Source organism: Chrysochloris asiatica, unplaced genomic scaffold, assembly GCF_000296735.1.
Source record: "Chrysochloris asiatica unplaced genomic scaffold, ChrAsi1.0 scaffold00119, whole genome shotgun sequence".
Taxonomy (NCBI): Eukaryota; Metazoa; Chordata; class Mammalia; order Afrosoricida; family Chrysochloridae; genus Chrysochloris; species Chrysochloris asiatica.
Window position 1 is genome coordinate 9800562 of NW_006408637.1, and position 10217 is coordinate 9810778.

The 10217-nt window shown below is 40.8% G+C and overlaps 1 protein-coding gene across 1 annotated transcript in view; it reads left to right on the forward strand.

The window, feature by feature from the left end:
* The window catches only part of GALNT2 (UDP-N-acetyl-alpha-D-galactosamine:polypeptide N-acetylgalactosaminyltransferase 2 (GalNAc-T2)), a 313641-nt gene that overhangs the window by 240493 nt on the left and 62931 nt on the right, over positions 1–10217 (forward strand). The window contains exons 4-6 of the mRNA XM_006868576.1: positions 3696–3794; positions 4047–4114; positions 4342–4407. Coding sequence (XP_006868638.1) covers positions 3696–3794; positions 4047–4114; positions 4342–4407 — 233 coding nt within the window. The remainder of the gene's footprint in view (positions 1–3695; positions 3795–4046; positions 4115–4341; positions 4408–10217) is intronic.

Below are 10217 nucleotides of genomic sequence, written 5' to 3' on the forward strand. Positions count from 1 at the left end.
CTCAGGCATTTCCAAAGCCTGCCCATCATCCAGTATGGAGTGTAGGTCTACTTCCAGCTCATTTGCCTCAGTCACTTTATCTCGTTTCTGGACATGTGCTGATTTGGTCATCTGTTTCTGTTTCTTTGGGCATATTCAGGAGTTATCTGTGGCCTTAATGCTTAGATGGGTGTATATTTTGGTATTTTTTATGCTTTCTGATTGCCTCCAGGTAGATGTGATCAGGAGATGGGCTTCCCTTTTCACTCTTTTTCCTGAGAAATTTCACTGTTTTTCTGTTGGTCATTGTGACATAACTCAGGATTTAATTTTGGCCTATTTCCTTTTTAGTCTTCCTGTCCTGTCCTGCTTTTTTTCTAGTGATAAACAGTTCAGGGTCAGCTGTGGCTGTTTGGTTTTAAGTGGAAACTGTCTATTTAAACTTTGAGGAGATCTGTGTGCATGCGTAGTAGAACCCTCCGGGATGAGGGTGGGGTGTGACTCGCTCAGGCACCCCCTCTAGTCAACAGAATGGAGGTGCACAGACAGCGCGAGACCAATGAACAGATACCGAAAACAAAAAAAATGTTCACACCTTTATCTCTGTGGTTCTATCAGGCGTCCGTGGCTGCTCTGATCCTTTCTCTACTTGGTCTCGCCCAAGATGGCAGCTCTGGGAGCAGCTGAGTGTCTTGAATTAGAAAGCAATAGAGGTGACCCAATGGAATGCAGAAATCATCGGACAATCTCTTTGATATCCCATGCGAGTAAACTTTTTTACTAAAGGTAATACAGAAATGGCTGCAAGCACACATTGACAGAGAACTTCCAGAGGTTTAAGATGGATTCAGAAGAGGCTGTGGAATGAGGGATATCATTGCTGATGTCGGATGTATCTTGGCTGAAAGCAGAGAATATCAGAAAGAGGATTACCTGTGCTTTATTGACTACGCAAAGGCTTTCGATTGTGTCGATCATGACAAGCTATGGACAACATTGCGAAGTATGAGTATTCCGGAACACTTAATTGTGCTCATGAGGAATCTGTATCTGGACCAAGAAGCAGTTGTTCAAACAGAACATGGGAACACACTGAATGGTTTAAATTTAAGAAAGGTGTATGACAAGATTATATTCTTTCACCGTACTTATTCATCCTGTATGCTGAGCAAATAATCTGAGAAGTTGGGGTCTATGAAGAAAAATGGTGCATCAGGATTGGAGGAAGACTCATTAACAACCTGCAATATGCAGATGATACAACCTTGCTTGCTGAAAGTTAAAAGGACTTAAAACATTTACTGATGAAGATCAAAGAGCACATCCTTCGGTATGGATTACATCTCAATGTAAAAAAAAAACCAGAAATCCTCACCACTGGAACAATAAACAATATTCTTATCAATGGAGAAAAGAGAAGATTGAAGTTGTCAAGGACTTCATTATTCTTGGATCAATTGTGAACACTCATGGAAGCAGCAGTCAAGAAATCAAATTACTTATTGCCATTAGGCAAATCTGCTGCATAAGACCTTTATTAAGTGTTGAAGAGCAAAGATATCAGCTAAAAGACTAATGTGCTCCTGACCCAAGTCATGGTATTTTCAATAACCTCATTGCATGTGAGAGCTGGACAGTAAATAAGGAAGACCATAGAAGAATTGATGCATTTGAGTTATGGTGTTGGAGGAGAATATTGAAAGTGACATGGGCTGCCAAAAGAACCAACAGATCTGTGTTGGAAGAAGTGCAGCCAGAGTGCTCCTTGGGGGCTAAGATGGCCAAACTTCGTCTCTCATACTTTGGACATATTGTCAGGAGGGACCAGTCACTGAAGAAGGGTATCATGTTTGGTACGGTGGAGGGTCAGATAAAAAGAGGAAGACCCCCAACAAGATGAATTGGCCAAATAGCAGCATCAGTGGACTCAAGTGTAGCAACAATACTGAGGTTGGCCCAGGATTGTGCAGTGTTTTGTTCTGCTGTGCATAAGGTCACTACGAATTGGTACCGACTCAATGGCACGTAACAACAATTTGGGGTACAGCTTTGCTGGGTATATGATTCTTGGTTGGCAGTCTTTTTCTTTCAGAGTTTTGTATGTGTCATCATTTTGCCTTCTTGTCTGCATGGTTTCTGTTGAGAAATCAGAACTGAATCTCACTGATTCTATTTCATAAGTAATTTGTCCTTTTTTACCAACTGCTTTCAGGATTCTTTCCTTGTCTTTGATCTTGGAAAGTTTGAATATGATAGATCTTGGTGATTTTCTTTTAGGATTTATTCCCTTTGGGTTTTGTTCAGCTTCATATATACTGACCTTCTTGTCTTTCTTGGTGTTAAAGAAGCCTTTGTACAATAACTCTTTGACAGTTTTCTCTGTGCTTGTCTCTTGCTGTTCTAGAATTCTGACACCTGTGAGTTGTTACTCTTCAAGGTGTCCCACGTAATTCTGTGGCTTTCTTCTGAAATTTTCATTCTTTTCTCTGATTATTCTTCTCACATACTAGAATTGAGAGACTTTTCTTCCAGCTTACTAATTTGGGTTCCATTGCTTTGCATCAACTCCTTGGCCCTTTCAATGTATTGTCTATTTCTGAGACTGTAATATTAATTTTCTGAATTTCTAATTGCAGGCTTTGCATTGTTTCAAAATTTGCATTTATTTTGTCTGTTTGTTCTTATAGGGTTTTCGTAGATGCTTTTAAAATTGTTATTGTGTTCTCTTTACTTTCCTCAATCTTTCTGTCAATCCTTTGAAGTTAGCTAATTATCATTCTTTTGAATTCTTTTTCAGTTAATTCTATTACCTTTTCTTCCTCAGATATGTCTTCTGGCTCCGTACGTTGGTCATTTGTTTGAGCCATTCTCTCATTTCTTTGTGTGAGCTAGACTTGCCTATTGTCTCGTGGGCATTGTGAGTTGGCATGTTTGTAAAAACAAACACTGCGGTTGTTTGATGTAGGGGAGAGAAATCTCTGGGGGTGCTCCTGCAATTCAAAGAGCTCATGAGGTAGTTATGGAAGGGACATGACAGCAGAATTCCTGCCCTAGGTGGAATTCTATTCACCTGGGTATTATGTTTGTTTGGGGCACTCAGTCCAGAAATAGTTCATGGGGGCCCTTGATGGAGCTGGTTTCCGTGACTGTTAGGACCACAGGGCAGCTGGGGGCAGGGTGCGTGGTTAAATGATGGTCATGTGACTCTGAGGGTTTTGTGGATGTGGAGCTGAACCCACTTGAATCCAGGCACCAAAGTGGTGCAACCAACCCCCATCTCACACTGTTGTGGCTTCCAATCTCGTGACTCCAAACTCCCAGAGAGTAGCAGCTGTGTTAGGGGTGGCTAAGGGTGGGAGCTGGTCATATTTCTGATCGCCAGGGAAGTGTTGGGAAAAAGAAGAAATTGCACCTTTTCCATCCCCCATGTGAATGTGCTCTGCCAGGCCTCCCTCCAATCCCAAAGCTGCTCACAAGATGGTAGAACCATTCTCCTGTCAGTCTCCCTGTCTCACCATTCCTGCCTGGCCTTCCCTTCTAGCAAGCATTCCACCCAAGAATTTTCATTTGTATCAGTTTAATTTTGTCTCTTGTCTCTTTGTTGTTGAGAGTCCATGTAGTGCATCTGCCTAGTCCACCATCTTGCCAGAAGTGTCCTCCCCCAAAGGGTCTTCTCTGCCCCCATTATTCAGACTGTGGCTTTTCTGTTCTTCCAGGTGTCAGCGGAAACAGTGGCGCATGGGCCTCCCAGCTACCAGCGTGGTGATTACATTTCATAATGAAGCCAGGTCAGCCTTGCTGAGGACAGTCGTCAGGTAAGGCCAAGAGATTCTACCTTTACAGCTATGAAGACACTACCTGGGGGATGCTTTACATGGGGCCATAAACCCATTCTCAGGAAGACCTGGACTGTCAGTGGGTGAGTACAGACAAGGTAGCTAACGTTTCAGGACAAGGAAATATTGATGACTCTTTCTGCAGGAATTGGGGTCAAAGGTATAAGCTTATTTCTCCTCTGAGTTGTACTTACAAAAGCATGACCACCTTTCTCTTTATTTTTTTCTCAGTGTGCTTAAGAAAAGTCCTCCCCACCTCATCAAAGAAATCATCTTGGTGGATGACTACAGCAATGACCGTAAGTATGATGTCTCCCTCAAGTGTAGCACTTCTAGCTAGCTGCTTGTCTCGCCTGTGGGTGCTAACAAACAGAGAAGAGGCCAAAAATCAAGGCCACAGAGAGAAAAGGTGCCTCTGGACTGCCCTAAAAATCAGCACTTAATAATAAAGAATTAATGTACTTGAATTTAAAGTACTTTTCTTAAAATTTGAGTCACAAAGTGCTCTGTTTGTATTCTTTTCTAGCTGAGGATGGTGCTCTCCTGGGCAAAATCGAGAAAGTGCGGGTTCTTAGAAATGATCGGCGAGAAGGTAAGTCTCTATCCTTTACTTATTCACTTCCAAACTGTGGAGCCCAACAATAAAGAATTGCTTCAGCTAAAAACACACAAAAAATAACTAATTGTCTAGTTCTTTTGTGTGTTATTTTTTCCCCTGTACTACTACTAGAGCCACTTAGGATCCTTTTTCCAGGTAACTTTGGAAAGGACATTAAAGCTTAATGAATTGACATTTGTGTATACATACTAAGTGTTCAAGTTGTGTTTTTATTTACGTAGTTAGAAAATTGGCTTCTGTCTCTCTTTCACAATCTTAGAAATCTTTATGAGTCAGTAGTCCCTTGAGTATTAGAGTTTAGAAGAAAAACAAAGACTTAGTAATGAGAAGTTTAATGACTCCCGGCTCCAGGCATCTGATAAAAGAATTGGAAGTCAAGTTGACAGCCTTCTGAAGGTGAGTCATCCCTAAAAAGGAAAGAGCAGTGCAATTACATGCTTATTCAATTTTGCAAACACCAGCCTCGAAACAACTGTCAGTCTCTTCTGCTGGAACGGGGCTCACTGACTTCACTCCACTGGCAGTTATAAGTGAGAGTCTGAAGGGGAAAGTGTGACTTTGAATTATCAGCTGAAGAAACGAAAATCACAAGGTAATTAGTGCTGCTGGTGGAAAGCCTGGGCAACATTTTAGTCTCCCTGTGGAATGAAGAAATCTTCCAGTGTAGGAAGGGTGCAAAGCTTTAAAGCATATGCCACTTTTGCTATTGGAGGATGATGCGGTTGATCCTGGAGTGGTACCAGTCTTCTTTCGTCCATGTGGTCCAACTGGAACATCGTTTTCTTAGCAAAAGTCTTAAGTAACCAATAATATGACTGGCTTGGATGGTGTCGTCATCATATTTTAACAAACTAAGATCATCAGCCCAGTCATTCAGAGTACATAAAAAGTGACACAGGTTCACCTTTCTGGACAGACGTCAGTCTCTGGAGCTAAGAATAACTCAGAATCTTGAAATCTGCTGTATTATTTTTGCCTTTAAATAGTCTACTTTATGAAATCAAGCCCAAAGTGTTCTGCCACATCTTCACCTGTAAAAGAAGAGTGTAATAGTTAAAGAAAGAAAAATTACTTTCTTTTCAGGTTAGCAGTTTACCAATGACAAATCACCAGCTAGTCTTATCAAGGGGTCCTGGTATGGCACTGTGGGTTAATGCACTGGGCTGCGAGGTTGATTTGAATTGCAAAGTCGGCGGTTTAAGCTCACCAGCCACTCCTGTGAGTGGGAACCGACTCAACAGCATTTAACAACAGTCTTACTAAAGATTATCTTTAACCTGCTAAACAATAAAAACCATGCTTATCAGTATAAACTTTCCATTTGTGTAAGTTAGAATATTCATTTGGATAAGAACTTAAATTCCTGGTTAGTTTTACAGAGGAATGAAGAGAAGAGGTGTGTATAGGAAGTCTGGTTGGGGCGAGCCTACGTGGAATAAATGAAATGTGAATCAATTGAATGAGAAAATACAGATACACACACGTTTCGCTTTCAAGGATCCCCTTCCTTGTAGCTCTCATTTCCTTTAAACATAAGCACAAGTACCTACAGTGGTAGTACTGGAGGAATAGCTAAGTCTGTTTTCATAGAAGGTAATTAGTGAAGGATCAGCATTCGTTAATTGCGGATTGTTATTGTTAAGTGTCATCAAGTTGGTTCCGCTTCATAGGGACCCTGTATAGGGTTTCAAGGAGCAGCTGGTAGGTTCGACCACCAGCCTTGCAGTTAGCAGTACAGTGCTTATTCAACAGCGCCACACCAGGACTCCAATTGTATATTACTGCAGGGCATTTTACTGTGCCAGTGAATCATTTGGAAAATTTAAGACCATGACTTGGCCCCACTACCAAATGAAGGAAAATTTCTGGATTTCTAGAATTGGGACTAGGAACATTGGTTGCTGTGTAGGATAAGCATGTAATCGCTAATTTCAAGATCAGCAGTTCAAATCCAGCAGCCACTCCTCAGGAAAAAGAGGAGGCTTTCCTGTAAAGATGTACAGCCTGCACGGGGTAGCTTTGAATCAGAACCGACTCAGTTGACACCTAACAAAAGCAACAATAGGATTTGGACTTGGTATCTGCATTTTTTAAAAAACTACTGAAATGATTTTAATACACCTTGAAGAATGAGGGCTTAGTTCTTTGTCACATTTTATAATGAAAATGTTAAAGTCCAGAGAGTTTAAGTGGCCTGCCCATCATTGTCTCCTCTAGGGCCAGACTCAACACCACGTAACAATAACAACAACACTAGGTCCAGACCCATGTTAACAATAAGTCCAGTCTTTTTTCTGTGTTAAGTGAGACGATGGTTGGTATTTCTTTTTCAGTCTGTTGATAGGATGACATTATATTGATTTTCAAATATTCAACCAACCTCACATGCCTGACCGAAGTCCCACTTGGCTAGGATGTGTTGTTGTTGTTGTTGTTGTTATGTGCAGTGGAGTCGGTTCCGATTCATAGCGACCCTACACAGGGTTTCCGAGGCTGTAAATCTTTACGGGAGCAGACCATCTTATCTTTCTCCCGCGGAACCGCTGGTAGTTTCGAACTGCTGACCTTGTGGGTCGCAGCCTGATTCGTAACCACTACACTACCAGAGCGTTAGCCTTTGCTATATAACACTGGATTTGGTGTGCTAAAATTTTTAGGATTTTTATGTCTACCAACTACAACATAGTTGGTAGTTTCTTATAATGTATGTTGAAGCTTTGGTATCAGGGTTATAAAACAGACTTCATAAAACAAGATAAGTATTCCTTGCTCTTTTATTTCCTGGACAGCTTTGTGGAATAATGTCATTATTTTTAAATGCTCAATTAACCAGTAATGTCATCTAGTCTGCGCATTTCCTTGAGAGCAGGTATTAATCATGAATTCCATCTCTCAGGTATAGGGCTATTTAGACTTTCTGTTTCTTGTTATGTCAGCTCTGGTAATTTGTGTCATTCAAGATATTTCCCCATTTCATCAAATTTTTACTTTTATTGACACATTGTTTTCACATCAGTATCAGGATTCCCTCTTTCAATCCTTTAAGTAACATTGTGGTGGTTGTTAAGTGCCACCGAGTCAGTTCCAACTCATAGCAACACCATGTATAGGATTTCCAAGCAGTGCTGATGGATATGAACTACTGATCCTGTGGTTCAGACCAACCTTGAGGTCTAGTGCTTATCCTACAGTGCCACACCAGAACTCCAATTATACACTAAGGAGATTGCTTTTCTTTATTGTTTACTCTGAAGAGTAAACAATAAAGAAAAGCAAACAAACAAGCAAAAAACGGTATGGCTGAATAGCTACAAAGAAGTAAAATAGAATATTAAAAACATATGCAGTCAATTCGAACTGACCTTGCCATCCAGTGCAGTGTCCGTAGATATATATTTTGTTGTTGTTGTTGTTGTTGTTGTTGTTTGGCTTTGTTTTGCATTCTGTTTTCTTGGGGCTTACTTTTATTATCTCCTATTATATTTTTTTCCTTCTACTTTGAGTTTTATTTGCTTTCCTTTTTGCTGCTCCTGAAGGTAGATGCTTAGCTTGCTGGTACTCTTTTCTAATATAAACATTCTAAGCTAAAGAGTTCTGTCTAGGTCCTGCTTTTACCTATCGAGTCAGCATCCCTGTCTATGTACACCCGAATCTTTCTCATCATTATTGCCATGTTTGTGCCCATGTGTAGCCTGTGTGTCAGTCCACCTCACAGAAGGGTCTCTCTTTTTCTCTGGCTCTACTAAGTTTGATATCCTTCTTTGGGGTATGTTCCTCCTGAAAACATGTTCAAAGTAAAAGAGACAAAGTGTCACTTTCGTTCCTTCTAAGGAGCATTCTGGCTGTACTTCTTTTAAGGCAGATTTACTCATTCTTCTGGCAGTCCATGGTGTGTTCATATTCTTCACCAACACCATAATCCACAAGTATCCATTTTCTTGGTCTTCCTTATTTTTACTGTACAGCTTTCAAATGCATTGTTGTTGTTAAGTGCCATTGAGTCAGATCTGACTCATAGTGACCCTGTGCAGAGTTTTGGAGGAGTCACTGGTGGATTTGAGCCACCGCCTAGTAATTAGCAATCCAATGTGGAGCCTCCGAGAAAGAAAGACCCTCGGGGAGGTGGGCTGACGTGGTGGCTGCAATAATGAGCTCAGACATGGCCGTGGTTATGAGAAAGCAGCATGACCACGCAGTGTTCTGTTTTGTTGTCACATGCATATGAGACAAAATATCATGATTTGGGTCATATGAGCCTTGCTCCCAAAAGTGACATTTTTATTTTTTAATACTTTAAAGAGACCTTTTTTGTTGTTGTTGTTTTTGGAGGGGGGTGTTTTGGTTGACAACAACTTTTTATTGTAAATTGGAAAGTTTACAGACCAGCTCATCAGTTTTGCATTCAACAAATCATACCCTTGTTCCATCTCAGTGACTACAATCCCCTCCATGCGATAACAGTCATCCTGCTTCCTCCCTGGGGCTCCTGTCTCCATTCCACCCACCTTCCCAGCCTCTTTCTCACCAACTCTCCACTTTACTTTCTAAAGGGACTGGTCTCCACTGATAACATGCCCAAGTTACCGGAGATACGAAGTCTTGCCATCCTTACTTCTAAGGAAACTTCTGACTATACTTCTTCCAACACAGATTTGTCTGTTCTTCTTATGGTCCCTAGTATTGTCATTAGTCTTCTCCTAAACCATAATTCAATTATTTTACAGTCTCCCATATTCATTGTCCAACTTTCACATGCATATGAGACGACTGAAAATACCATGGCTTGGATCAGGTGCTCCTTAGTGCAAACGCTTTGCTCTTGAACACTCTATAAAGAGGGCTTGCAGCAGTTTTGCTTAATGCAATTCGTTCTTTGATGTGTTGACTGCTTGCTGCCTCCATGAGTGCTGATAAATGGATCCAAGCAAAATGAAGTCTTTGACAACTTCTGTCTTTTCTCCATTTATCATGACGCTAATTGATCCAGTGGTGAAGACTTTTGTTTTCTTTGCATTGATCGAGGTGCAATCCATACTGAACGCTATAGTGTTTGATTTTCATCAGTAAGTATTTTCGTTCATGTTTGCTTTCAGCAAGTGAGTTTGTGTCGTTTGCATATGACAGATTGTCAATGCGTCTTCCTCCAGTCCTGAAGCCACATTCTTTTTCATATAATGCAGCTTCTCAGGTTATTTGCTCCGCCCACAGACCGAATCATTGTGGTGAAAGGATACAATCCTGATCTGTACCTTTACTGATTTCAAACATTCCGTATGCTTTGTTCTGTTCTAACAACTGCCTCTTAGTCTATGTACAGATTCTTCATGAGCACAATTGAATGTTCTGAAATACCCATTCTTTGCAATGTTATTCCTAGTTTGTTATGCTCCACATAGTTGATTGCCTGATTTAGTTTAGAAAAAAATTCAATCTTCTATAATATTCCTTCCTGGGAAGTGGCAGTGCTCCAAATATATTGACAGTTACAAGCATGATTTATTGTAACATGAACAGGTCAGAAGTTGGGACGATCTGTTAATTCCCCCATTTATTCTGACAACTTTCAGTGCATATATTTTAAAGCTCTGTTGTTATGAACATAGACGGGATTATTTTATATATATATATATACACACATATGTTGTTGTTAAGTACCATGGAGTCGATTCCAACTCATAGTGACCCTGTACAGGGTTTCCGAGGCGGAATAGCTGGTAGTTTTGAACTGCTGATGTTGCGGCTCGCAGCCCGATTTGTAACCACTATGCTACCAGAGCTCGCAC